Here is a 24,623-nt window from a genome sequence, read left to right on the forward strand (position 1 = left end):
TTATTCTGTAGAGCCATATCTATATATTTCCATACATTATTTATGTATACCTGCAAATACAGTGTTTGTATGTCTTATTCAGCTGATTAATACCTGCAATGCTGTTTCCATGTATTTATTTGATCTATACCTGCGATGCTACGTTTCATATATTATTATTGTATACCTGCAAATACAGGATTTGTATGTCTGATTCTGTTTATTTGATATATACCTTCAGTGCTGAGATCACAAGTAAATATCAGTTGATCTATACATGTAAAGCTTGGTTTGTGTGTTAATGTGTTGATCTATATCTGCTATCGGCAACTGGGGCTAATATTAATATATATGGGCAGCAGGGGCATCAATACACAAGGGGCAAAAACGCTAAGGGGGGTATAAACGACAATGCAGTGTGAAAAATCCATCCTGATTTAGATGTCTGTGACATAGATTGTGTCATGCTGTTTGTGTGTTTTTGGTTATCAGTGTAGCAGAGCCTGTCCTCCGGTGTGTGTGTATCGGTGTTGGTGTGGCAGAGCCTGTCCTGGTGTGTGTGTTCAGTTGTCAGTGTGGCAGAGCCTGTCCTAGGGTGTGTGTTTAGGTGCCGGTGTGACAGAGCCTGTCCTGGTGTGTGTGTGTTTGGTTGTCGGTGTGGCAGAGTCTGTCCTGATGTGTGTGTCTGGGTGTCGGTGTGACAGAGCCTGTGTTGGTGTGTGTGTTTGGTCATCTGTTTATATCCTTACAATAGGACATATTTAATTTATACTTATCCAGAGATAAAATGCCCTCCTGAAGTTGTAGTGACTTCAGGGGACAAAACGTTCAAGGCCCTGAAATCATTTAGTGGAAAAGTTATTTATTGTTATAATATTTATTTCAAGGATTAGTCGCACTCAGTTGTGGCTTCAGGCTTCCCATGTTGAATGACCAAGTATTATTTTAGCCCAATAACAAAAGTATAATTCCATAGCACATTACTTTTGGAAATTATGAATGCCCCCCCTATATATTGTTTCTAGAGTCGCCGCTGACTGAGGGTCATGTGAGTTGTAATCCACAAAAGAAAAAAAGCAAGAAAAAGTTAGAAAAAGCAAAAGGCTGGCATCAGACCACATCTAACAAATGTGAATTTAGGGTATCATTTGTGTGTATGCAGGGTGTGTGTGGCTGGCTGTGCTATAATTTTACCTGGCTGTTGTGGCAGCACGACAAATGGGAAGCTCCTCCCTCTCAGCTGATAGGACAGGAAAACTGAAAAAAGACAAATCTCAACCAATCAGTCTTTTTCCTGTCTTCTCAGTCTGACAGGTGATTTTCAACCTGTCAGCCAACTCCCTGGAAGCCCTGAACTCACAGCTCCTATGGTAACGAGTCTCCTAAGGGATCCCACCTCGCCTCCTGGCGATTGGGGTGGAGCATTGCTTACTTACCGTAAGGTAAGCACGCTCTGCACGTCCCTCTTCTGGTCCCTGGTAGCGTTTCTGGTTGCACTTCCTGGTTGCTCCTGGCGCCATCTTTATTTCTGGCACTATTTTCCCTTAGTTTCCTAGTAACGAGTGAAATCATTGCATAGCTCGTTTCTGATTGGTAGTTTTGTTTAGGTCTCTAGGCGCCATTTTTTGTACTTTCAAACGGAGCCTTTGCTTGCTCTTTTTTCTATTGTTGATTTCTTTGAAGACTTTTGCCTTTTTGGTGCCTGTGCTTGCTAGTAAGTTTGTTTCTTTTATTGTGTGCTGTTTCTGGGGGTTTGGTTTAGCCTTTTTTTATTTTATGAAGTTTGTTTTATATATAACATTATTTTTATTTATTTAAATAATGAGTTAAAATGAGTGTGTGTATGACTATGCGTGTCATTGTACAGGGTTAAAACGTGTGTGGGGGCTACAGTATACAGAATATGTCTGTGTACAGTGTTAGACTATGTGTCAGGGGAGTGTCAGTATGGTGCTACAATGAATTTGTGTGTCAGTGTACAGTGTTAATGAATGCATATGTGTTAATGTACAAAACAAGACTATGGAGTGTCAAAGTACAGTTTTCAGGTGTGTTTTTGGGGTGTGTCAGTGTACGGTGTTAAACTGTGTTGGGTTTTTGTATATGGTATAAGAGTAACTGTGTCAGTGTACGATGTTAAAGGTTTCATATTAAACTATATTCATGCCAATATGTATTTATTGTGGCATATATCTGGACCTGTTTAAACTCTCATATGCTGAGCATCTGAATATGTTAGTGCTTATAAATATGTAATTGTACACACACATACACTGCCCTCCCTCTTAACTCTTGGTGACTTGTCTGAGCTGCATGCAAGCTGCCCTGATATTGCCTCTATATCTGAGGGTCCCATCACCTCAGCATCCCCTGTAACCAATTGGGGGGGCAGCTTCCCGGGCTCCTGGAAGTGATTTATAGTGGCCATGGTGCCCTGGTGCCTGGGACACTTACGCACGCTAACATCTTATTTTCACAAACACTAACACCTTATAGTAAGATACACACACTAACATTCTATGCTCATTTACACACATGCTAACACTATATGCTGACATACACACTCATGCTAATGCCATTCCGTTACTCCATACACGCTAACACTACAATCTTATGCAAATGCACACACTATCGAACAACATACACTCACACATTCACCGGCCAACACTATTCATATATAAAAATACACGCTCTAACACTATGCACACATGGAGCCACAATACAGTAGACATATTGATTCTGTCACTACAGTATACACTACTCCTCCCTCACCCTCTCACCCGGTGTAGACCTGCCAGGCCACTGGCTATCAGTACATTATACACACACACACACACACACACACACACACACACTGACTCCAGCACTATAGAAAGTGACGGCAGATAAGAACCATTAGGCCCATCCAGTCAGCTATACATATACACACTGACTCTACAGTATACACATACACTAACCCCCTCTCACCTCGTGGAGACCTGACACACCGCTGCCTATATTCTAACATTGCGAATCCGGAACTCTATGCTTTCCTGCAGGTGCTTTGAGGAGCCCAGTGGGGTCACATAACGTGCATTATGTGACCCCCACTGGGCTCCTCGGGGCATCCGCCTTACCACGCTGGAGAGCACATTTCTAAGTGTCCCTAAACTTTTGAATGGTTGTGTATATTTGTATGTGTGTGTATAAGCTGTGATATATATATATAGATATAGATATATATATAGATATATATATATATATATATCTATATCTATATATATATATATATCTCACACCTTCCTGACCTCATAACTAGAAATAACTATTTGTGCCAAAATACTTATTGGCACAATAATTTAATTTTAGTCGCGGGTCGCCCTAGAAAATACACTGTAGAGTGTCCTGGCTGTTTTTCTTTTTGTTATAATATGTATCAGTTTTGTAACTGTTTTGAGGTTCTTGTAAAATTTGCCACAGTTATTGATTTTTTTTTTTTTTTTTTTAGTAACAATCTATAATCCCCATAATTCTGTTAAGAAAAAGATAAGGTATATTTTGAAAACACTTTTATTATTGATTGTTGTGACGTATGCTTTGGTAATTATTTTCCTCTTAATAGGTTGTGATCATGATGTTTGTGGAAGGTGCTGATATTCCTCAGTGTTTTTAATGGAAATGAAGACTAGTTTCAAATTGTGATATCCCGGTAACCAAGAGTACACTGTACATTACCTGCATATTAATAGAGGCTGTCAGAGAGAAATGTCACAGAAAGCTTTTACCCTTAACAAACCCAGAGCTATCAACCGAACCTATGTGGTGTCGGCATGTAAAAATAACGCAGCCATGCAAAAGACAGAGTGTAAACTAACACTGCAAAGACGAGAGACCATTATCAAGCAGTCCCCCAATGTTGAAAAGGACGTGGACAAGAATATCAGTCAACCGGATGGAACTGAAAAGCGCTTAACTTTACAGAGAAGGATTGGAACTGCATCGAATGCTAAGAACAGTTCAGAAGATGGTGTGAAGCACTCTATGGAAAGAAAATTTGGCTTGCCAGCCACCACTGGAAGCGTTATCGGCAATGAATTGTGCAGAGGCTACAAACTTGAAGCTAAAGTGAAAGGTTTTGAAGTTGCTGGTAGCAATCCACCTCAGGCTAAATCTTTAGTAAACAATGGAAAACCTCTGGATGTTGGTGGATCTGAAGACGTCAGTAGATTGCAACACATAAAGGGATTGACAGGAGCAAAGAAGATTGATAGAGTAAACTGTCCAAAAAAGGTGGGACAAGATGTGAAGACTCCAGGGACACAAAATGGAAGCTTGGATCGACAGAGAACACCAAGGAGTGGTACTCCAGGGCTGGTCAGGTCAGCATCAACACGGGATAACAGACACCCTGTGGTAACACCCAAACGTCCAGGATCTACTTTGTCTGGTGCTCATAGGAAAGTGTTCAGTACTTTAGGTGAGACAAAAACAGAAGATGCCACCCTTCCCTCTAATTCTCTTTCTGTGAAGGATGAGACAAACAGTTTTCCTCCCAGCTTACAGGATGATCCCCTAAAAGAGGAAAATTGTGCAGTAACTGTGGCTGTCCGAACCCGACCTTTCAGTAATAGGTGAGTGAAATGTTGTTTTTTTCTGGGGTTATCACCATGATGAGTTAGTAGCCGCTACTCAGTACACATGATTCATATGGAAATTATGGGCGGTTTCTGTGATTTATTCTGTTATTTGCTTAAATGCTAGCGAGTCAGGTTTTGTGAAACAATTGTAAAAAGTAATTTAGGAAAATAAAATAACAACTTGTGATTCTTTTCTTTTGAGGAACAGCACCAGTACTGATAAACATTATTGCTAGAGCCGTAAAGGAATCATCTAAAAGGTCCAGACCCACAATTCATCATGTTAATCCTCCAAAGTGCCCTCTTTGTTAAGAAATAGACCTGTTCCATGTTTAAATGATCTACCTTGAAAAGATGCTCGGAGTTCAAGGTGGGGATAGGGCTACACAAGTGTGACACTGTGGAGATCCCCAACTCCCTCCAGTGGCTGGGCCCCATACACCTGTACTGGCTGTACCCAATGATGGCTTCCCTGATCATTGTATTACAGCTTCAAGTCAGAGGCTGCTTAGGTAAATAGATAACATATGTCATTTTTATGTACCTTTCCAGGGAAATAACTGAGAAATCTGCTCAAGTTGTATTTATGAATGGACAAGAGACATCTGTACTCCACCCAGACTCCAAGCAGAACCACAACTTCCATTATGACTTCTCCTTTTGGTCTTTTGACAAGTCCCACCCTAGCTACGCTGATCAAAAAATGGTGTTTGAGAAACTGGCTGTGCCTTTGTTAGAATGGTCTATCCTGGGATACAACACCTGTCTGTTTGCTTACGGCCAGACAGGGTCAGGAAAGTCCTACACGTATGTATGATATTTTGGTATAGATGTTAAATGCACATGAATTGTAACATATATAAACATGGAATTTGACTGCAGGTGGGAACCATCCAGCCTGTTTTTGCTGCGTTAAAGACTCAAACCTTAATCGGTCCTTGGTCCTTTAGATTAGGGATACCCATGTGCCTGCCGCACGTATGTTTACACTCCCTTGCTGTAGGTTGGAAAAAAGACCTAAGTCTATCAAGTTCAACCCTTCTATCTGCCTTCTTCTGGATCAAAAGCAGAAAGGATAAACAAAAAACCCCAATTAAGACTCCAAAAGATAATCAGATTTCTCATTGGATCAAGAAGCTCTATGGTGTCTTATTCTATCATTTATAGCCCTGTATGTTCTGATTTTCAAAAATAAATTGAAAGATCCTTTTTGAAGGCATTCATTGTATTTGATAGCACCACATCCCTTGGCAGTGAATTCCATACCGTTTTCTTGCCCTTATTATAAAGAATCCCTTCCTTTGTTGTGTATAAAATCTTGACTCTTCCAGTCTCAGAGGATGACCTTTTGTTCTTTGTACATTTCTGTTCATGGAGAGCTCTTTATATTGGCCCTGAACAAATGTATACACTGTTATATCACCTCTAAAATGCCGTTTTTCTAGCATATGTAGATGAAACCTTTTTAGTCTATCTTCGTAACTTAGATCTTCCAAACCCCTTACTAATCCCATGGCCCTCCTTTGCACCTTGTCTAGCTCTAAAACATAGCTTGACTGCAGACAAGACCCATTCAGCCCATCTAATCTGTCCACTTTTCCTGATGTAGATACTCAGACTTTGATTTTTGGTCTAACCTTAGATTGAAGATAGCTTTATACCTATCCTGTTCATGTTTAAATTTCCCCACTTTTAGAGTCCTCTACCGTTTCTGCTGGGGGGCTGTTCTGTTTATCTTCCACCCTCTCGGTAAAGTAAAACTTCCTGACATGTCTGAGCCTCTGACCCACTGGCTTTAAATTACGACCTCTTTTTATCGATAGCTCTATAAGAATATGGTGCTACTAAATAGTGAACAGGTCGCAGGATAAAATTAATCGGGAATGACTAGACTGGTATGCAAATCCAAGCAAAAAGGGCCGCAAAGGGGGCCATAGTTCTTGGATATCATGGCTTGAGTACAGACATTGGGGGCAATAATAGACAGAATTCCTGGGCTGCTTAGGACCCATTAGGAGCTAGATTCGTGCCCGGCGTAGCATCACAAAAACGGTCACTTATACATGCCGTTGACTCTCTTCTTATTCATAACCCACCATGTAATATATTAAATAAAATAAATTCACTTTCACTTATATGAAAACGTATGGCACCATATGTTGACGTACGGTTGATTTATGCTTTGTAACTGGAATCAAATAGATTGATGTCTATCAGCAGCATCTATTGCTTTAGTTTGTTCTGTTTGAAGTATAAATGTTGATATGGTCTCCAGTAAGCGTTTAATATTTTTTTGACTGTTTTTCAAACTAAAAACTACAAAATTGTAAAAAAAATCAAGCAAGTGTTCAGTCAATGTTAATGGTAAATTACTACAAAAATGGCACTTTGATAGATTTCTTTGATAAAATATTGCTGTAAGCTGAAGGTGAGGTTTCTGTGTCAACCAACGAGGCCTTGGGAAGCCACTTGGTACAGATGCTGCAGGAATTATGGCCACAACACCTAGCTAAACAGACAGGAAGAGCATGAGCTCCTCCCCAGAGCCGTCACAGGCCTCATATAGATGTTCTGGGCATCGATCAAAAAACTTTCACACTTTGTTTTTATATTTTCATGACTAATTGCGGATCTCCTGTGTTTTAGCATGATGGGCTTTGATGAAGAACCGGGGATTATCCCAAGATTTTGCTCTGATCTTTTTTCTCGCATACAGAAAACGCTGAAGCAGAAGGTACCACCACAGAGCTTTTCTCCCTGTATACCTTTTACCAGTGCACACAATTGGTATCTTGGGTGCACACAGAGGACTGTTAAAGAGGCTAAGATGTTATTGTCACCATGGGGTAACGTTCAGTTATTTATCCAAAAGGGAACATTTTGTGGGCTTCAATATTGTACAATATGTAAGAAGAACCAACATGTATGTGTTACTTTACCTAAAATGTTACTCACTATGAATCTATACCTTCTGTAGATTTCCTTTCATCTGGAGATGAGCTACTTTGAAGTTTACAATGAGAAGATACACGACTTGCTGGTTTTTAAAGCAGACAATGGGCAGAAAAAGCAGCCGGTATGAATGACTGAATTTTTTATACAAACTTTATACAAAGCTTCCAGAGAGTGTTAGTGTTAGGAATTCTTGGCAGAAAAATGGGAGGTGAGATATATGGTCATATACATGGGTTGCCTCATCTGCTTATGACTGCTGACTCTATAACTTTATACATAGCACCAGGTTGTAATTTGCATATGTCAGAGTTTTACACCTGCTCCATGTTTCAGGGAAAAACCAAAAGCTGGGTCCAAACGAGACCTGTGCTAAAGTGTAATGACGAGCCACAATGACCTGAGTCGTCTTCCAACTCGGTTGGAAGCCTGCAAGAGGGGCAGGATCTTTACCTCCCAAGCTGGTGGTCCTTGAGTAGCACTAAACATGCCCAGACCATACCGTAACCATAACAGTGCATTTGGCATACCATGCATTTGTTTATGAGACATGTAGACATAACTAGAGACTTAGGGAGATGTTTGCATTCGTATTATCTGAAGGGCACAGCATATGGTGAAAATCTCCACTGTCTACGAATTCCCTTTAAACATATTCACTTTGTTTTTTTTTTTGCCAGCTCAGGGTCCGAGAACATCCACTCCTAGGACCTTATGTGGAAGAACTCTCAACGTAAGTCATAACTCGATGGCTGCTTGCAGTGATTTATGGCATTCCAGCAACTGTGGGCCAAAGGCCTCACCAGGAATTGTGACACTTATACACCACATGAGCTGGAAAGCCAGAGGGTGCCTATCATGACTGGCAATTCTGCTGGTTGGCTTACCCTACAATAAATGTAATTTTCTTTTTCTGATTATTGGGGGCATGTTTAAATTACTGTTTGTGATATATATTGATGTATAGCAATTTCTCATACAATTCTTGTATTTATTTACTAAATTAAAAATATTCCCTCAGGAAGAAAGTTAATTTTCTATTCTTCATATGTTTTCTTTTTAGAAATGTAGTATCTTCTTTTCAAGATGTTCAGGTAAAGGACATTTCACTCCCTTACATGTATCCTGTGTCCTCATTTGCTTCTCTCTGCTATCTTGTGTCCATCCATCATATCATTCCCTTTACTGCTCCCTATGCTCTATCTTTGTTTTCTTTCCTCTTTCTACACCTTTTACATACAAGGGAAAGTTATAGAAAGGGCTGAAATTCCTGTTTGTACCGTAGAGTTGGTTGGAGTTGGGGAATAAGCAGAGAGCCACAGCTGCTACAGGAATGAATGACAAAAGCTCTCGATCTCACTCTGTGTTCACTCTCATCATGACTCAAACCAAGGTAAGTCTTGCATCTGCTTACTGTCTGGACTGTCTAATTTCATGTAATCCGTTGATAGATTATATCTGTATAAACCTGGTCCTAAGAACAGGGCTACAGAACATAATGCAAAATTATTTGATGACCATGTTTGCTCTTGAGGTCCATCAAGGACATTACACTAATGATGCGTGCTGTAATGTTCAATGCATTTGTTAAATAATATATACCGGTGTATGTATGTGTATATAATATATATATATTACTAAAGGAATTCTGTTTTTATAGTGAAGATAATCTGTTTGGGGTGTAGGTCTTTTGGTGCAGTAAAAAAAAGTAATGGACTGAAGGGCAGCTACAATCTGTCACTATGTTAAGTGTAAGGCGCTAAATATTTTAAAGGTGCTGAGTTTGTAAAATATAATCTTCTCTGTAGACGGAGTATGTGGAAGGAGAAGAACATGACCATCGAGTCACCAGTCGGATTAATCTAGTAGACCTCGCAGGAAGTGAGAGATGTGCAACCGCGCAAACTAGTGGAGAGAGGCTCAAGGTGGGAATATTTTATGACAAAGTATTTCTCTGCATGCCCTCTTTCAGGTTGAGCAGGATCAAAACATGTCCTCTGTATGTTTTCATTTTGTGTTGATGACCTGTATCTGGTGAAAAATATTTTGTCGTACGATGAATTTGATTGTGTGCTTTTATGTTAATTATTAAGCTTGATTGTTATGTATGCTGTGAAATTCAATTCAGAGGCTAGATCATTCTTTGTTATTAAAATCTGGCCTACCCTGTAAATATCCAAATGTGTGTTGGAGACATGTGCATTCTTTTTTCACACCATTGATCAAAGTAAAGAAATTGCATATCACTTTTCTGTGTAACTTTTATATGCAATTACTCAATTTTACTCATATACTATTATAATTGTAATATCCTATAGGTCATAACATAGCTGTCCCTCAAAACACTTTTCTTTAGCTATTACTTGGCTAATCCCAAGCATTTCTTATTCGTACACTGAAAGACTTGTACAGTATAAAGGTCTGTATACCATGCTACTGCTATAGCACGAGATTTTAACTTAAAATTGTTTATATACACAAAAACATTAATAAAGTCAGAAAGCGACTTTACTGTGTCTATTGGGAATCCCTGTTTGGAGACACAGAGCCCTATAAATGTATCTTTGGTGTTCTGTTCACTGTACAGGAAGGGGATTAGATTGTAGCCGAGGTGCCATCGATGTCTAGAAGGTTGTGATTGTTTCACTGTATGTGACTCGGACTGCGTTTAATGCATATTGTAACAAAGAGATTTTTTTCATCTTGACTAACCTTCTTATGCACACAGGAGGGAGTGAGTATAAATAAATCTCTCCTTACATTGGGCAAAGTGATATCGGCTCTTTCTGAAAGCTCACAGGCACGGAAGAAAGTGTTTATTCCATACAGGGAATCTGTCCTCACTTGGTAAGTGTTTGGAAAATATTGCATAGACACTAAAGTAAGTAAGCACGAATTCACTTTTTTCAGGAAAAATAAGATCTTACTATAAAAATAATCCAGATAGTCATCAAGAACTCTCCTCCAGTGAGAACAGGGGGTACTGATTTTATTTATTTTAATAACCGCCAATTGAATCTATTTGTTTGTAACGTGTGTATTTATTTTAATAGTGTTACAATAAATTGATCCCAAATTAATTGTTAAGCATTTGTATTCTCAAAGGTTGCTGAAGGATAGTCTTGGAGGAAACTCCAAAACTGCAATGATAGCCACAATCAGTCCAGCTTTAAGTCATATTGAGGAGACCTTGAGCACTCTACGGTATGCTAGACAAGCTCGCCTCATCATTAACATCGCCAAGGTCAATGAGGACGTGAATGCCAAACTGATTAGAGGTAAGAAATGGTTGAGACTGCTTGGAGGCGGCACAGCGTTTCATCCAGCACGGCTGCCAACTGTATTTTATTTTACCATTACTGATGCCCCAAACACAATAGTCAAGTGTAAGATCATTTATTTGTTGTTAATGTTGTAGTTGTTGTTAGATCTTTGACCTGTGTTACCTGTGTGTATGCAATCCTATTTCAGTAAATCATTTTTTTTTCCTTAGATGCATAGATCAAAGGGGTATACAAAATTTTTACCTTATGTACGTTATGATCTTTTGTGTTGAGTAAGCTGCAGGCATGAAGTTTTGTTTTCAGAAATGATGTCGAGTTTAAATGTATTATTTGACTATTTAAATTTGTATTATCAAATATACAATAACTGTGACAAATTGTTTATAAGAGTTTGTGTTTATCCCTATAAATTGTCTTTATCGATCTCGTAAACGTAACTGATTTTTTTTATTGAGAAAACTAAGGTAAAAATGATACTTTCCATAGTTTAAATTTATAGAAACATTAGGGGTATTTACGTTTTATTGTTCACCTTTCCAAGAATTTCTGAAGCTTTAAGCTGTCAATTAATATACAAATATTAATGCACATATTTTTCTTCTTAAAAAGAACTGAAATTGGAGATTGAGAAACTGAAGGCATCACAACTATCTGCCAAAAACACCGATTCTGAGAAATACAGACATTGTCATCAGGAAATAACAACTTTAAAGCTTAAACTGAGCCAGCAAGAGAAGGAGATGTCCGAGTTGCAGAGGTGAGCACAGTATCAATAAAAGTCATGCATCGTGGAACTGGGATGTAGCCCATGGCTCCGCAAAGTTTTTATGTGATCGGTTTCAGGACTTGATCAAAGAATATTGATACATTTGCATCATTAACAATCTTGCAGTCTATGAACTTTGGAGACTTATGAAGTCTATATTTAATTATTCTATGAAGGTAACCAGACATACAGGTTGCACTGCAGACCAAATACTGCAAGCTTTTTTTATAGTGAGATATTTAGAAATAGATATGTGGCCAATATTAAAAGTTTTTATTTGTTTAAACAAGGGCATGGAAGGACAAACTTGAGCAAGCCGAACAGAGGAAGAAGACGGAGATGAAGGAGCTCCAGGTATGTTGGTTTAATGAAACAATTCCCTTAACGGTATGATGTAAAAAATGCATATCTATAATAAATACAGCTTTTTAAACTCCTGTGTAGAAAGCAGGGATTACATTCAAGATGGATAACAGACTGCCAAACCTTGTTAACCTCAATGAAGACCCGCAGCTCTCAGAGATGTTGCTTTACATGATAAAAGAAGGTCGGACGACGGTGGGCAAATATACTGCAGGATCAAACCATGACATCCAGCTATCTGGGGCTCTCATAGCAGAAGATCATTGGTAAGTTACAGGCACAAACCGACTGTAAGGCCTTATACTGTGTGTTAATGTTAGAGATTTAAAAGTCTGATAATAAGTGACATTGTTTTATGTTTTTACAGTGTGATTACAAACATAGGTAATACTGTTAGTATAGCACCTTCTGCAGATGCCAAGACCTATGTTAATGGGAACCAGATTTCAGAGACAACTGTTTTACATCATGTAAGTTTCAAATACATTTATCCTGTTTATTAGAATAGGAGAGACTGTTATATCTAAATAACCAAAATAAAATAACACTTTAAATATTTTGTGGGGCTTGTATTTAGCTGTCATTTTCTTCTCTTTATTATTTATTTATTTATTGGACCCACACGTTTATATATTGGTTTTTTTTTCAGAAGGGCTTTTTGTTTAGACACCATTTTTTGATCACTTCATCTAACTTTCTAAAAGGTTTTGTTAGAATATTGGATTCTGCCATAAATATTGTGGAATAAGAAAATCAAATTCTAAGGTTTTTTAAAAAAAATTAAATATTTTGTCTATTTTGCTATTAATTTTAAGCATTTGTGAATTCAGAAGAGCAAGTTATTTGACTTATGAGTCCTGTGAGAAGGGACAAATTTCTGTCACCTTCCTTGTGTAAAAAAAAAAAATATATATAAATGTATTGCTACTTAATTAGATATTCTTATACAGGGTGATCGTGTGATCCTAGGAGGGGATCATTACTTTCGATTTAATCATCCTGTTGAGGTTCAGAGGTTAAGAACACCACTTCGAGCTTCTACTTTGCCTTCTGAAGGACCTAAAGACTATGAATTTGCCAAAAACGAGTTGCTCACAGCACAGCGATCAAAGTGAGTAATAACTCTTAGTTACAAACTTACTTAACAGATACCTTTTGGATCTGGTTTAAGTGGAGCTTTCTCGCGTAACACATTTCACCTCTGTTGTCCAGACTGGAAGAAGAAATTGAAGAAGCACGGCTAACGGCCAAAGAAGAAATGATGAGAGGAATCCAGATCGCAAAGGAGATGGCCCAGCAAGAACTCAATTCCCAGAAGACGGCATATGAAGACCGGATCAAAGCACTAGAAGCTGAACTGGTGCGTTTGTAAATTGCAGCATTTCACCTTCACTTTTGTCTCTGAGATGTCAACAGTCTGTCTCCAGCCTTTTAAACTGTGTATAAACAAAGTTAAGCATAAGCTACAGGTTTAGTTGAACATTTATATATTTCCAAGTTCCTTGCTACTATGAATATGAACAATATAGTTCTGCCCCAGCAGGAACTAAAACATGAAGATCTGGAATTTGTTCTGTCTTGTGTCTTCAGTCGATAATCTCACTTGTTTCCTTGTATGCCCATTCGCATGTGTATAGAAATATGTTATCAGTATTTTATATTTGTTTGCTTTTTGCCACATTTCCCAAACAGAAAGAAGAGAGTCGACGGAAACAACTACATGAAGTAAACACTCAGGAAGCAGCCAGTCGTATCCAGGAGCTCGAAGTGGTGAAAATGCATCTTCAGCAGGAAGTCCAAATGAACAAAAGACGGCTGGAAATGGAGGCGCTTACTACTCGACAGGTAAGGTATTTTTTTAAAGTTATCTTCTTTTAACAAATTTAACTTGTGGTACTTCTGACCATACATGAGTGGTAATTGATAAGGTAGCCAGTTGCATTAACTGATTGGAAACTGTAAACAACTGGGACCTTTGTTTGCCTAAATGTTTTTTATTTACAAGATGGCATACTTGGTAACGTGCTTTCAACATTTTATGCAATATCTGCTATATTATCCAGAAGAGCTGTGTAGAAGGTCCAGAATGCCTTGTCAAGTAAAGGAGAAGCAGGACCTTGTTGTGTCAAATGTCTTAGAAGAAAGAAATGCTTCCCACTTCTAAAATACACAATATACTTCTCTGTATGCGCAGGCACTTGAGGACCACAAGATTCGCCATGCTAAGATCCTTGAAGCTCTGGAGGCTGAAAAACAAAAAATTGCCAGTGAAGTGCAAACGCTTCTACAAGAAAAAAACAATCGGGGGCGGAGTATGGCTGGTAATTTTGTATACACGCAACCAATTAATTTGGAAAATTCACAGCTATTTTACGCATACATGTTTAATTATTCAGTATTTGGGAAAGCCATCTGTCAGGCTCAATAAAAACAAACAAGTTATTAATAATAGATTGACTTTTTACTCTTGTTTCTGAGCCAATTTCCACTCTTTTAGTTGAAGTTACTCTTGATTGGTACTGAAACAAACCATTCCCTTATAGTCCATTTAAGTAATTATGAACAACTTTAGTTGGTAAGATTATTTAGGCCTGTAGCCCCAGTGACCGTGGTAGATGGGGAATAGATGTGTACAAAATAAGTACTGTATGTTAGATTAGAGCCAAAGCACTACCCGCATTTCATAAAAACATCTAAGAATCCTCTGGCTCTGCTCATTCCACCTTGTATCAACCCAATAAAAACCATAAGTCATTGAAACATGGTAATTATCCTACATAAAAATGTCGGTGTTTAGCATTGTGCATTCTGTGGTTAATGATCAGTGCATATTAGGGGTAGCAAGGAGTAGCAAAGTTGATAACATAGTAGTACAAGTATGTATTTTCTGAGGTTTTTGGCATGTATTGACGGTAGTTTCTAAACTGTTTCATAGGTAGTCCCACCTGGAATTCAATGAAGCTTTCAGTGATGATTCAGGAGGCAAACAAAATCAGCAGCAATCTTAAAAAAAATACAACTTTTAGCAGGTAACCAATAACAATAATGTGCGGCATAAAAGAAAATGCATTTGCATAAAAAGCAGAATGTACCATAATAAATGGATTGTGTAGGAGAGTCCTGACATATATTTACCCCGCATTCTCTTTACTAGCTTTATACGGAATTTGCCAGGGTTGCTCGTAGTCTTGGAAATTGAGAAGTTCCATCTAAAATGTTTAATGCATGTCTGTTGTACTGCAAGGAATGCCTAGTAGGCCCTTTAAAACTCGTGATTATCCAAGTCAAAAAATGAATACCAAAGGGCTGTTTGGGTGATGTCAGCTCTTTGGAAGGAAACCCTATGACGTATACTGAAGGAATTATATAAGTATATTAAATGTCATTTCATTATTTCAGGCATGATATAACTGATAAGGAAAATGTATCTGGAAATCCAGTGCAGATAAAGGTCAGGAACACCAAGCTGGGAATTGTAACTTTTTGGAGTTTGGAGAAGTTTGAAGACAAATTTGCTGCAATGAAAGAATTAGATGAAGTAGGTCAATTCATGATGAAATTTAAATATGTGGAAATGGAAAAACTCACTAGATGGAACCCCAATTGATATTATTTTAAAACAATTATTATTCATTTATTTATTTATTATTATTCAGGAACTACATGTCTCTATAGAACCTGTCCCTTAGTATCCCATGATGGATTTCTGAGGGCTAATGCTAAATTGTCATTGAAAATACCATTGAGACTTACTTAGAGCTTTGATTTGTTCCATATCTGCAGAATAGTGGAGGCACCAAGGATGATGATTTGTTTTATGATCCTGGAGATGAATGGGAGCCTGACCTGTCAAACTCTACAGTATCCAACTTCTCCAGACGAAGGTAAAGGAGAACTCCAACTATCCCTTTTTTATTACTAGTATCTTGTTATAATATTATATTTTACTGCTGTAAATAATTCTACCTTCTACATATAACATTCTTTGACAGCTTCATTGTAATACTGTGTATATATTCTAGCTCTATTATCTTAGATCAGTCTACTAGACAAACACTCATCATACTGTCTACAGTAAACAATAGAATTCCTTAGTCTTCATTAACAAATTGGCTCAGGAAAGTCACTCAAATATAATATGGCAGACAAAAATGACAGCCTCCAAGTTTTATCTAATGTACAGTACATCTACTAACTAAGAAATCTTGTATTAAACGCAGTACCCTGTATGCCTTTATGAAAATGTTGGCTCTTTTCTGCAACTGAGCAGAATAGCTTGGTTGTTTAGTGAAATTTTGGATTATGTGTAAACAGCAGTTCTGTCTTGTTACCAGAGGAACCAATTACATTTTCTAATTTATTGGTTGCTAGGGTGAGAAGAATATTTTTTTTCAAATGGCCACTATAATGAATGTATCATATTTCTTGCAGAAGCCTGATGAAGAACAAGAGGATTTCTGGGTGTCTATATGAAATCAGAGTTCACCCTATTCAAAGCTTACAGTCTGGCTATAAATCAGGTAATTCTGTCAACTATTAGGTGGCTACTCTCATTTAAAACAAGGTTTGAAACTTGAGTCATATTCTTCAGTTACCATAATCTAGAATTGAGTTAGTGCTTTGGAAAGATGTAATCATAGTTAAAAATATTAAGATCTATGCTTAGTGACTGATGATGATGATGTGATCTCACCTACCAATGTATGGCTATCTGAATTAAATACATTGGCAACAGGAACTGAAATGGTATCAGAGCTGTTCTTAAAGGAATAGAGCTCCCAAAGCTAGTCCGTAACCAGACTCATAAAATGTATGCCACGTTTTATCTGTATTTCTTAATCTGTGCGTAGCAGGGATTCTGAATCGGGTAGGGGTGTACCATTTAACAACCATACAGGCAGCCTGTACTTGTTTTTCTTTCTTTCTTTTCTCTTTTGTCTAAATCTTTTTAAATAGTTTATATGAGAATTTTCCTTCTATTAAATGTTTGCTATTGTGTCTAATCCTCGCTTCATTTTACTTGTAGGGCTAATGAACAAATCCAGCAGTTTTTTAAGCAAATCTAACAGTGTCTGCTCAAACACCCCAGACTCCCACCTGCCTGGGATCTGTAAGGATTTGATCGGATCTTCTTTGGATTTCCTGGGACAAAGTCATGCTGATGAAAGCAACATGGCAGACAGTCTGATCCGTTGCGTATGCACGATATGTGCCGGGGTCTGCGCTCTCTCTCAGGCTTCTGAGCAGCAGGATGCAGACAGCTCAGACACATGTAAGATGTTTCTCTGTCCTGTCTAATTTGCTATCTAGTATTTTGATATCTATATCGTTAATTTACCATGCACATGCCTATAACGGGTACATAATAGCTGGGAGAACCAAGTACAAAACCTCACATGCTTTACACAAGAGGTATATGTACAAGTTGCTAAACCAATTCACACAAAGCACAGGAAACCTGCTATACTTCTACATGAGATTCTAATAGGATTCCCATGCAGGCTCCATTGATAGATCATAGCAACTGGAGGAAATTTCCTTGACATGATCTGCTTATGCAGTGTTGATACAGTATATAATTTATATAATTTAAAATAAATAAATTGCATTTTAGTTATTTAAACGATCTAAAAAAATATTATGCAAATATTTAACAAACGCCAAGCAAAATTCTGGTGTAGACAAGAAACTGTATCCATGGCAGTGGGTACAAGTTGTTCATTTAGTTTTGGTGCGTGACAATGTTGACCTGATTGTATTTTGATTCCTTACTTGGGTAACCCATAGTATGATGTATTCATAGATGGGGAATATTGACGTTATGGTGAGATTGAATTATGTGTCCCTGCTGACAATTATTTTATAGGTACTGAGATTGTAATTTGGCATAGTGTACAGGGCTACATAGTTCATACAAATACGAAAGCTGCAAAGTAAACATTTCTGTAGAGAATGTGTGCGAGAGTCGTTTGGGCAGCTTTGTCAATATTCTAAGTTGCAGTCACAAAAATTTAAATTTCTATTGAAACCATCGATTATATGCAGCCATTCTAACACTGACTTTGGTAATTTTTATGTTAGTACAAGCACGTTATTAATCATGTAATGTCATTTCCAGCATTTCTGGTTAATCGTGATGCCCAGACTCACAGTGTCCAGCTGGCATCTGCCTTTCAGCAGCTGGTGGTCATATCCAAACATTGGTTAGATCATTTTCCAGACAGCAAGAAAAATGCGAAGCCTGCGGATAACTTGGGAGTATATATCCGGAAGCTCGGAGGTTACCTACAGCTACTTCTACAGGTGAATGCCAAAAGTGGCTGAACTTTTAAAGTTGTCAGAAGTTTTAGCAATACTTGTATCAGAGCATGCCCTTTCAATCCCTGTCCCTTGTGAATAGGAGACACAGTGACTTGGTTTTATAACAGTTTAGATTGCCTGTAGCACAATGAGTACATTGCAAGCACTGTACATTAAAATCCATTCTTAAAAATGCTAAGCAATTTTTTTTTATATATATATTTGTACACTTGCTTAATGGTCTACTACCTCACGTATGTTCTGTTAACATTACAGGGATGCTGCTCTGATATTTCATCCATGGTTACGGAAGCGAGAGACAAGGCAAGTCAAGCAGCAGAGCAAATACTGCAGAACATTGGACACCTAGCTGCACTGACGGATACCGAATTACACTTTTCAGATGATGAGTCTAAAAAGAATCCCTGTCTCCAGGTACGAAACGTGTCTGCATTAAATGCTAAGGCACAGAGGTATGTTGTGCCCCTGGCAGATTCCGGATTTGCAGCCCTGACCTGTGCTAACCCCTTGTCCTGTAAAACCCTTGCGCACCAGGAAGTGATTTCTTGTCAGCATGGCGACCCAGAACCCAGAGTTCTTTCGACCCCTGGTATAAAGAATTATTTTCCAAAAGCCAGCTTTTCTTTCTTTACTGTGGCCATCAGACCATCAGGGAGCATCTCCGTGTTCTCTCTTATGCGTTTATGTGACTTGTTTTGTAGCATTTTCCAGCCTAACGTTTAATGTACAGGAATTTGTGATTTGGGAGAAGCAATTAATGGTAGCTTTTATAGCCAGTTGGCATGCACTCCAGACCAGCGCAGGGGCTAAATAGCTTTGAACACATAGTTTAGCACTTTCACTGACCTGTTTGTGTTCCAGAGATCCTATTGCCGTGTACTTTGCGATGGTATGCGAATGGGGCTGGAAAACCTTATTGATGCTGGTATGAAGACCATGAACGACATGCAAATAGGCATCCAGAGATGCAGATCTCACGATGAGGTAAATCTTGGAACTGAAACCTTGCAGTATAACAGACTGTAGGTCAAAGAGTAAGGTCCACCTTACGTAAACCTTGCTACTTAACAATTAACAGCATTTTAAAATATATGATCTTCATGAAGAAAGATCCCATGGGGTGGGGAAAATTAACACTTTTAAATGTTTATATTGTGTTTTGTTTGTTGGCCTAGGAATTTACCTGTCTGGATGAGCAACTTCCCCTCAATCATATTTTCAACCCTGATCATCTGTATGATTTAATTTATCACTATAATTCTGTCGATAGAGCAAGTTATTGAGTCCCCCGCAATGTAGAGGGCTTCACCGTTAACATTTTAACAATGTTTAAGCTTCAGGAACTTTCATCTGCTTCTTATTATTCAGGGAAGGCTGTGGTAATCCAGTGAACTCTCATTTGATTGTGTTATTTCCTATAAAAACAAATGCTAAACAAAATCTTAAGTCACTACAGCTCTAGGCCATAACAGAACTAACCATTAACTGGTCCAATTTATTTTCCTTTTTTTCTAGACTATCACTGAACTTAAGAAGAGTTCTCTTGCATTAGCTGTCCTGCTACAAAACAGTCTAACACATTTTAAGAAGGTATGTTACACCATCTTACCACTTTCCTCGTGTACATTCCCCCCCTGGTTTTAATAAAACCAGATGTATGTTAATTCAAATTTAGTTCTTGATCTCAGATAGTGTGGTGGATTAGATGGCTCCATGACAACTGAAACATCCCACCATCAGCAATTATCAACTGACTGTTAAAGCAATTTTATAGCAAGCAACATGTCTGGCTAATAACATATGGTTGTGATACACGTAGGTCAGGAGTGGCTGCTTAGTAGCTTTTCAGTATATGTATATTGCTTATTTTAAAGGGATGTTCCAGCCAACAAATTCATCTTAATGCATATGATAACTGAGAGGTACCTTAATATTTATCTGGTGCCCCCTTCCAAGTGTATGGGGAGATTTAGCAAAAAAATGCCTCATATGCATTTGCCCACCCCCAGCTAGTTTCAGTGCAGGATATGTTTTTTGGCTGAAGCTCTGCAGCTTCTCCCCAAGGTACATTTCAAAAAAAAAAAATTACTTTAGACAATACATATGAAAATACTTATTAAATAAGTATCCCTGGGATACTGAAGTGTACATTTAACCTTTTACATGCAGTAACTTACATTTTACCGTTCAGTACTCTAAATAAATCTAAGAGTTGGGGAAAAAGGACAAATCTGGTGTAAGGAAGGAGGATGGAATGTTTATCACGAATACTGCTTGCTTCTCACCTTTTAATTATTTGGCTGCAAAATACTGGGCAAATGTTGAATTCTTTTTTTTTTTCGGCCCCTCCTCAATATTTACCCATCAATCTTCGCCCTTACTATGCACTGATAATAAAACATGGCTTTTGAACAAAAACAGTTTTTACAACAGTTTCTCACAATATTGGAATAGGAACACCATAGATGCTTCTCTTTCGTTTTAAGCTTCTTCTTACCGTTATCTCATTATCTATCTTTCTATAGCTGGACTTGGACATGCTTCTGAGAGATTTGGCGTTCTGTGTGCCAAGCAATTTATCACGAGATCTACTGAACCTACAAGCTGGTTTGGAACGGTTAAGTCTCACCACAGTTTCTCTGTTAGAAGGTAATAACATATCTAACGTTACTTTCTCTCTGTAACCAGTGCCTTGTGTTAACGTGTAATAGTGTAACTATTGGCACCTCTTGGTTTTTTGATTGACCGGTCTATTTGATAATTTAGTGTCATTTCATATTATTCAGCCCTAACTGGGTAAAGCTGCCCTTACTTCAACAAGAACTTTGTTACGTTTTATTGTTGTTGCTATTTTTGTAGTAATCAATTGAAGATGTATTTCCATATCTAATATTTGTTATTCAATTATCACAGGCACAGTTGTTGACACCTCCCAGCTCATCACATCACTAGAAGACATTGCATCCTCTGCATCTAAGATCAATAAGAACCTTCTACCCTTGTCTCCTCAAGCTATTTCTCTCGCTGAGTTGAAAACTCTCTCCTCGTCTTTAGCACTTGCTGTTGCTGGGAACAAGGAGAACAGGCCTTGTTGTGAAGTGAGACAAGTTCAGAGTTTAAACAAGCTCAATCAAAGTGCTTTTTCACCTACTGCTATTCAGTGGGTGTAAAATAATATGTATTGTGTATGTGAAAATAAGTGAACATTGACATGGAGCCATTCAGCATAAGAATGAAAGTGCAGCTCAGTACAAATCGGTTCAATCAAGATGTCACTTTGTAAAAATTGTATGTGTGTTGTATATACATGTATAGGAAAAGACCTTTTTTGCCTTGACTGTAGAATTTCAAAGAAATTATTTATAGAAAATCTCATGTTTTATTCCAACATTCTTCTATCAGCCAAGCAAAATATGATAAACATAAGTTGGCTACTAGATCTTGTTCTTTAGAACCTATTAAGACCACATCTCAGCTTAAATGGCTGTATGACTGCTGTTGAAATACAGATGTGAAGGACACATCTGGGCATCTTTTGTTTACGACACACCCAGTATTAAAAGTCTGGTTCACAAAGGGATATTAATTAACCCACATTAAAAAAAAAAAAAAAGCACCAAAACAAATTGTTTTTGTAATTTATACTGCTAATTTGTTTATGCTTGTGTACCATGTGCTGTAAGATCATGATTACAGAAAGATTAAAGCATGGTACTTATTATTTTGCCGGTCCTCTATTACAATATTTTTTAATTTGTGTACACTGTTTACTAGTCCACGTTATTGCATGAGCACATACACAAATATTTAAAGTATAGGAACCAATATTTTTATACTTGGTGCAAAGACACAATCGTGATTTTTTGTCACATGCACCCAAACACAGCCATAAATGTTGAATAATTTTGAAAGAAAAAAATAAGTGTCAGTTTGCAAAAAATATGTTGTGTATTTTTGTGGATTGCTTGTGATTTGATCTTTTATGTATTTGTTCTGCCACAGAAAATATATTTAAAATGTTATCTTATTGCTTTGATATAAAGATTCATAAACTTGCACATTCCTGCCTCGAAATTTATCAGTAGCCAATAAGAAGTAGAACTACTGTGGTTGTCACTAGTGTTACTTTTATGAAAAATCTTTTGTCTTTATTGGACCACCCGCCACATCTAGGTTACTGTATTCTGATGCTGTCCAGTTGCAAGATATTTTAGTGCTGAATGTAGTTTAGGATTTTTGGGCTTGGGCTACCACATTCCTGGCTACATGTGTAGATGTATAAAGATAAAGGTTATGTCTATGTATGTAATTTCCAGGATGGGAACACATTTGCACACCTTTACTGGTTTTTAAACTCATGACTTTATAAATAACAATATTTTAACATTTTTGGTATTTTAATGCCTTTCAACATTTAAATCTGAAATGAGTTCCCCTCTGTACACAAAACCAAATACTGAAATACTCATCAAATTGAACCTTTTACTCTGTGCTACATGTCACTGTAATCAGAATTAATTTTACTTTATTATTTTGCATGATAGGTTTCCGCCATATCATTTATTTACTCTTGTTTCATCTCCTATGCTGTTTTATGCCTATCTTTTTTGCTAAAAAAGCATAAAGAAAAGTTGAAAAATCAAAATGCATCCAATGCTTATGATGCCTGTCAGCTATGACTACAAAATGCAGGGCAGATAAAAACCTTGTCCCTCTCCTCTTACCCCTTCAGTGTTTTGTTCCTTACCAGGAAGGAGCTCATAGTCTTCTGTTTTTTTTTGTTATTTTAGGGTCCTTGGGGACATGGCCTCTTGTTTGGCAGAGTCTGTCCTGGTGTGTGTTTGGGTGTCGGTGTTTGGTGAGCCTGTCCTGGTGTGTGTGTTTGGGTGTCGGCGGGGCAGAGCCTGTCCTGGTGTTTGTGTTTGGGTGTCGGTGGGGCAGAGCCTGTCCTGGTGTGTGTGTGTGTTTGGGTGTCGGTGGGGCAGAGCCTGTCCTGGTGTGTGTGTTTGGGTGTCGGTGGGGCAGAGCCTGTGCAGGAATAAATTGAACTATTAAATTTTTACTTATTCACAGATAAAACACCTTCCTGAATTTTTAGTCAATTTTTAGAAATCAGTGAGAGGAAAAGTAAGGGTTTTGTGTTATTTACTCTTTCATTCTGCATATTTTATTAAAAAGGATTAGTGGTGGTAAATTGTGGTTTCAGGCATCCCGTGTATGATGACTGTTTTAGTGTATTGATTACTCCCGGTCCCATCACATAAGATTCTAAACGATATTATTGGCCGAGCACTGATGTCATCTTTATCCGGTACGCATCGATGCCGATGAGTTAAAATTCTGTCTATTTTATTTATTTCCATAACATGGCCACCAAAATACTCAGCTCCAGGCCCGTGATGCTCTTAATCTGTCCCTGATCAACTCATTGTGCGTCAGCCATCTTAAATCCAGCTTGTGCCCACAGTGTGTTCCAGCCTTGTGCTGTTTTATTTGGCTAAACTTGTTTTAAATGCTTTGTGGACTGACTTTTTGTTTTACTGTTTCAGTAATTTAGTATTGATAGAATGACATATAAAAGTTTATCAAACAAACATTTCCACTGCTTTTTTCATTATCGCTGAATTAACCCTGTATTAAAATGCATTATAAAGCTAAAAGGGCATATTTTCTCTGTGAAAACCTTAGACTTAAGGAACTCAACCTGCCACACAGATGCCTCAATAATGGTGCCCAGAAATGGCTTTAAATTGCTTGTGCTGATACTATATTAATAAATATCATGTAATATGCTTGAGAGTCTCTTTGGGGTTAAAATGCAGTAGAGTCCCACGGATTCAGCTCCTTGGTAATCAATATAACCATAAAAAAACTAGATAGGACTCGTTTATGTTTGTGAATGGCTGTTTCCCTTCTTCTAAATCTGTATATAATTCATTATAACCTTCTCATACAATACCTTCTGTAGAACTCCTACTGGCCCATGCTAGCCATCTCCACAGCGTCTTATGTTGCTCCTTTATATCCTTATTATTAACTTTCCTTTTGCGCATGCCAGCCCTCTGTAAATGTTTCCATCCCTCTGTATGACTTCTGTTTTATATATTTTGACTGAAATAAACCAGAAATCATGCAATGAAGCAGACAATCAACTAGCAGCGGGTCAAACACTTCCTATCTGCAGTTTCATTTTCTGCGGGGTTGTAATTATCTGTGACCGTAGAGTGACTACCTCTACATGTTCTGGCAAGTGTTTTAGACATCTGCTAAAACAATCATTACTGGGCTAATTGTTAGAAAAACAATGCTGATTTGCACACTGATGTGCGGGATCCCAGTTAT

At 37.9% G+C, this 24,623-nt stretch overlaps 1 protein-coding gene across 1 annotated transcript; it reads left to right on the forward strand.

Annotated features, from left to right (window-relative positions):
* The first annotated feature begins 1,223 nt into the window (after nt 1-1,223).
* On the forward strand, nt 1,224-22,339 carry KIF14 (kinesin family member 14). Its single transcript, XM_053469437.1, has 30 exons — nt 1,224-1,693; nt 3,581-4,589; nt 5,148-5,402; nt 7,242-7,329; nt 7,573-7,671; nt 8,228-8,280; nt 8,611-8,641; nt 8,833-8,940; nt 9,356-9,472; nt 10,276-10,394; nt 10,653-10,825; nt 11,441-11,588; nt 11,888-11,951; nt 12,042-12,226; nt 12,328-12,430; nt 12,911-13,071; nt 13,173-13,320; nt 13,653-13,805; nt 14,155-14,281; nt 14,896-14,989; nt 15,360-15,498; nt 15,744-15,844; nt 16,392-16,480; nt 16,987-17,232; nt 18,079-18,263; nt 18,537-18,695; nt 19,143-19,265; nt 19,803-19,871; nt 20,807-20,930; nt 21,195-22,339. The coding sequence occupies exons 2-30, from the start codon at nt 3,724-3,726 to the stop codon at nt 21,449-21,451; spliced, it is 4,584 nt and encodes a 1,527-aa protein (XP_053325412.1). The 5' UTR covers nt 1,224-1,693; nt 3,581-3,723; the 3' UTR covers nt 21,452-22,339.
* The last annotated feature ends 2,284 nt before the right edge of the window (nt 22,340-24,623 follow it).

This window comes from Spea bombifrons, chromosome 6 (assembly GCF_027358695.1).
Source record: "Spea bombifrons isolate aSpeBom1 chromosome 6, aSpeBom1.2.pri, whole genome shotgun sequence".
NCBI lineage: Eukaryota > Metazoa > Chordata > Amphibia > Anura > Pelobatidae > Spea > Spea bombifrons.

Coding starts and splice junctions, on each gene's coding strand:
- KIF14 (XM_053469437.1), top strand. CDS start 3,724: ATGTCACAGAAAGCTTTTACCCTTAACAAACCCAGAGCTATCAACCGA. Junction 7,672..8,227: donor ATGGGCAGAAAAAGCAGCCG/GTATGAATGACT, acceptor TTTTTTTGCCAG/CTCAGGGTCCGAGAACATCC. Junction 12,431..12,910: donor AGACAACTGTTTTACATCAT/GTAAGTTTCAAA, acceptor ATTCTTATACAG/GGTGATCGTGTGATCCTAGG.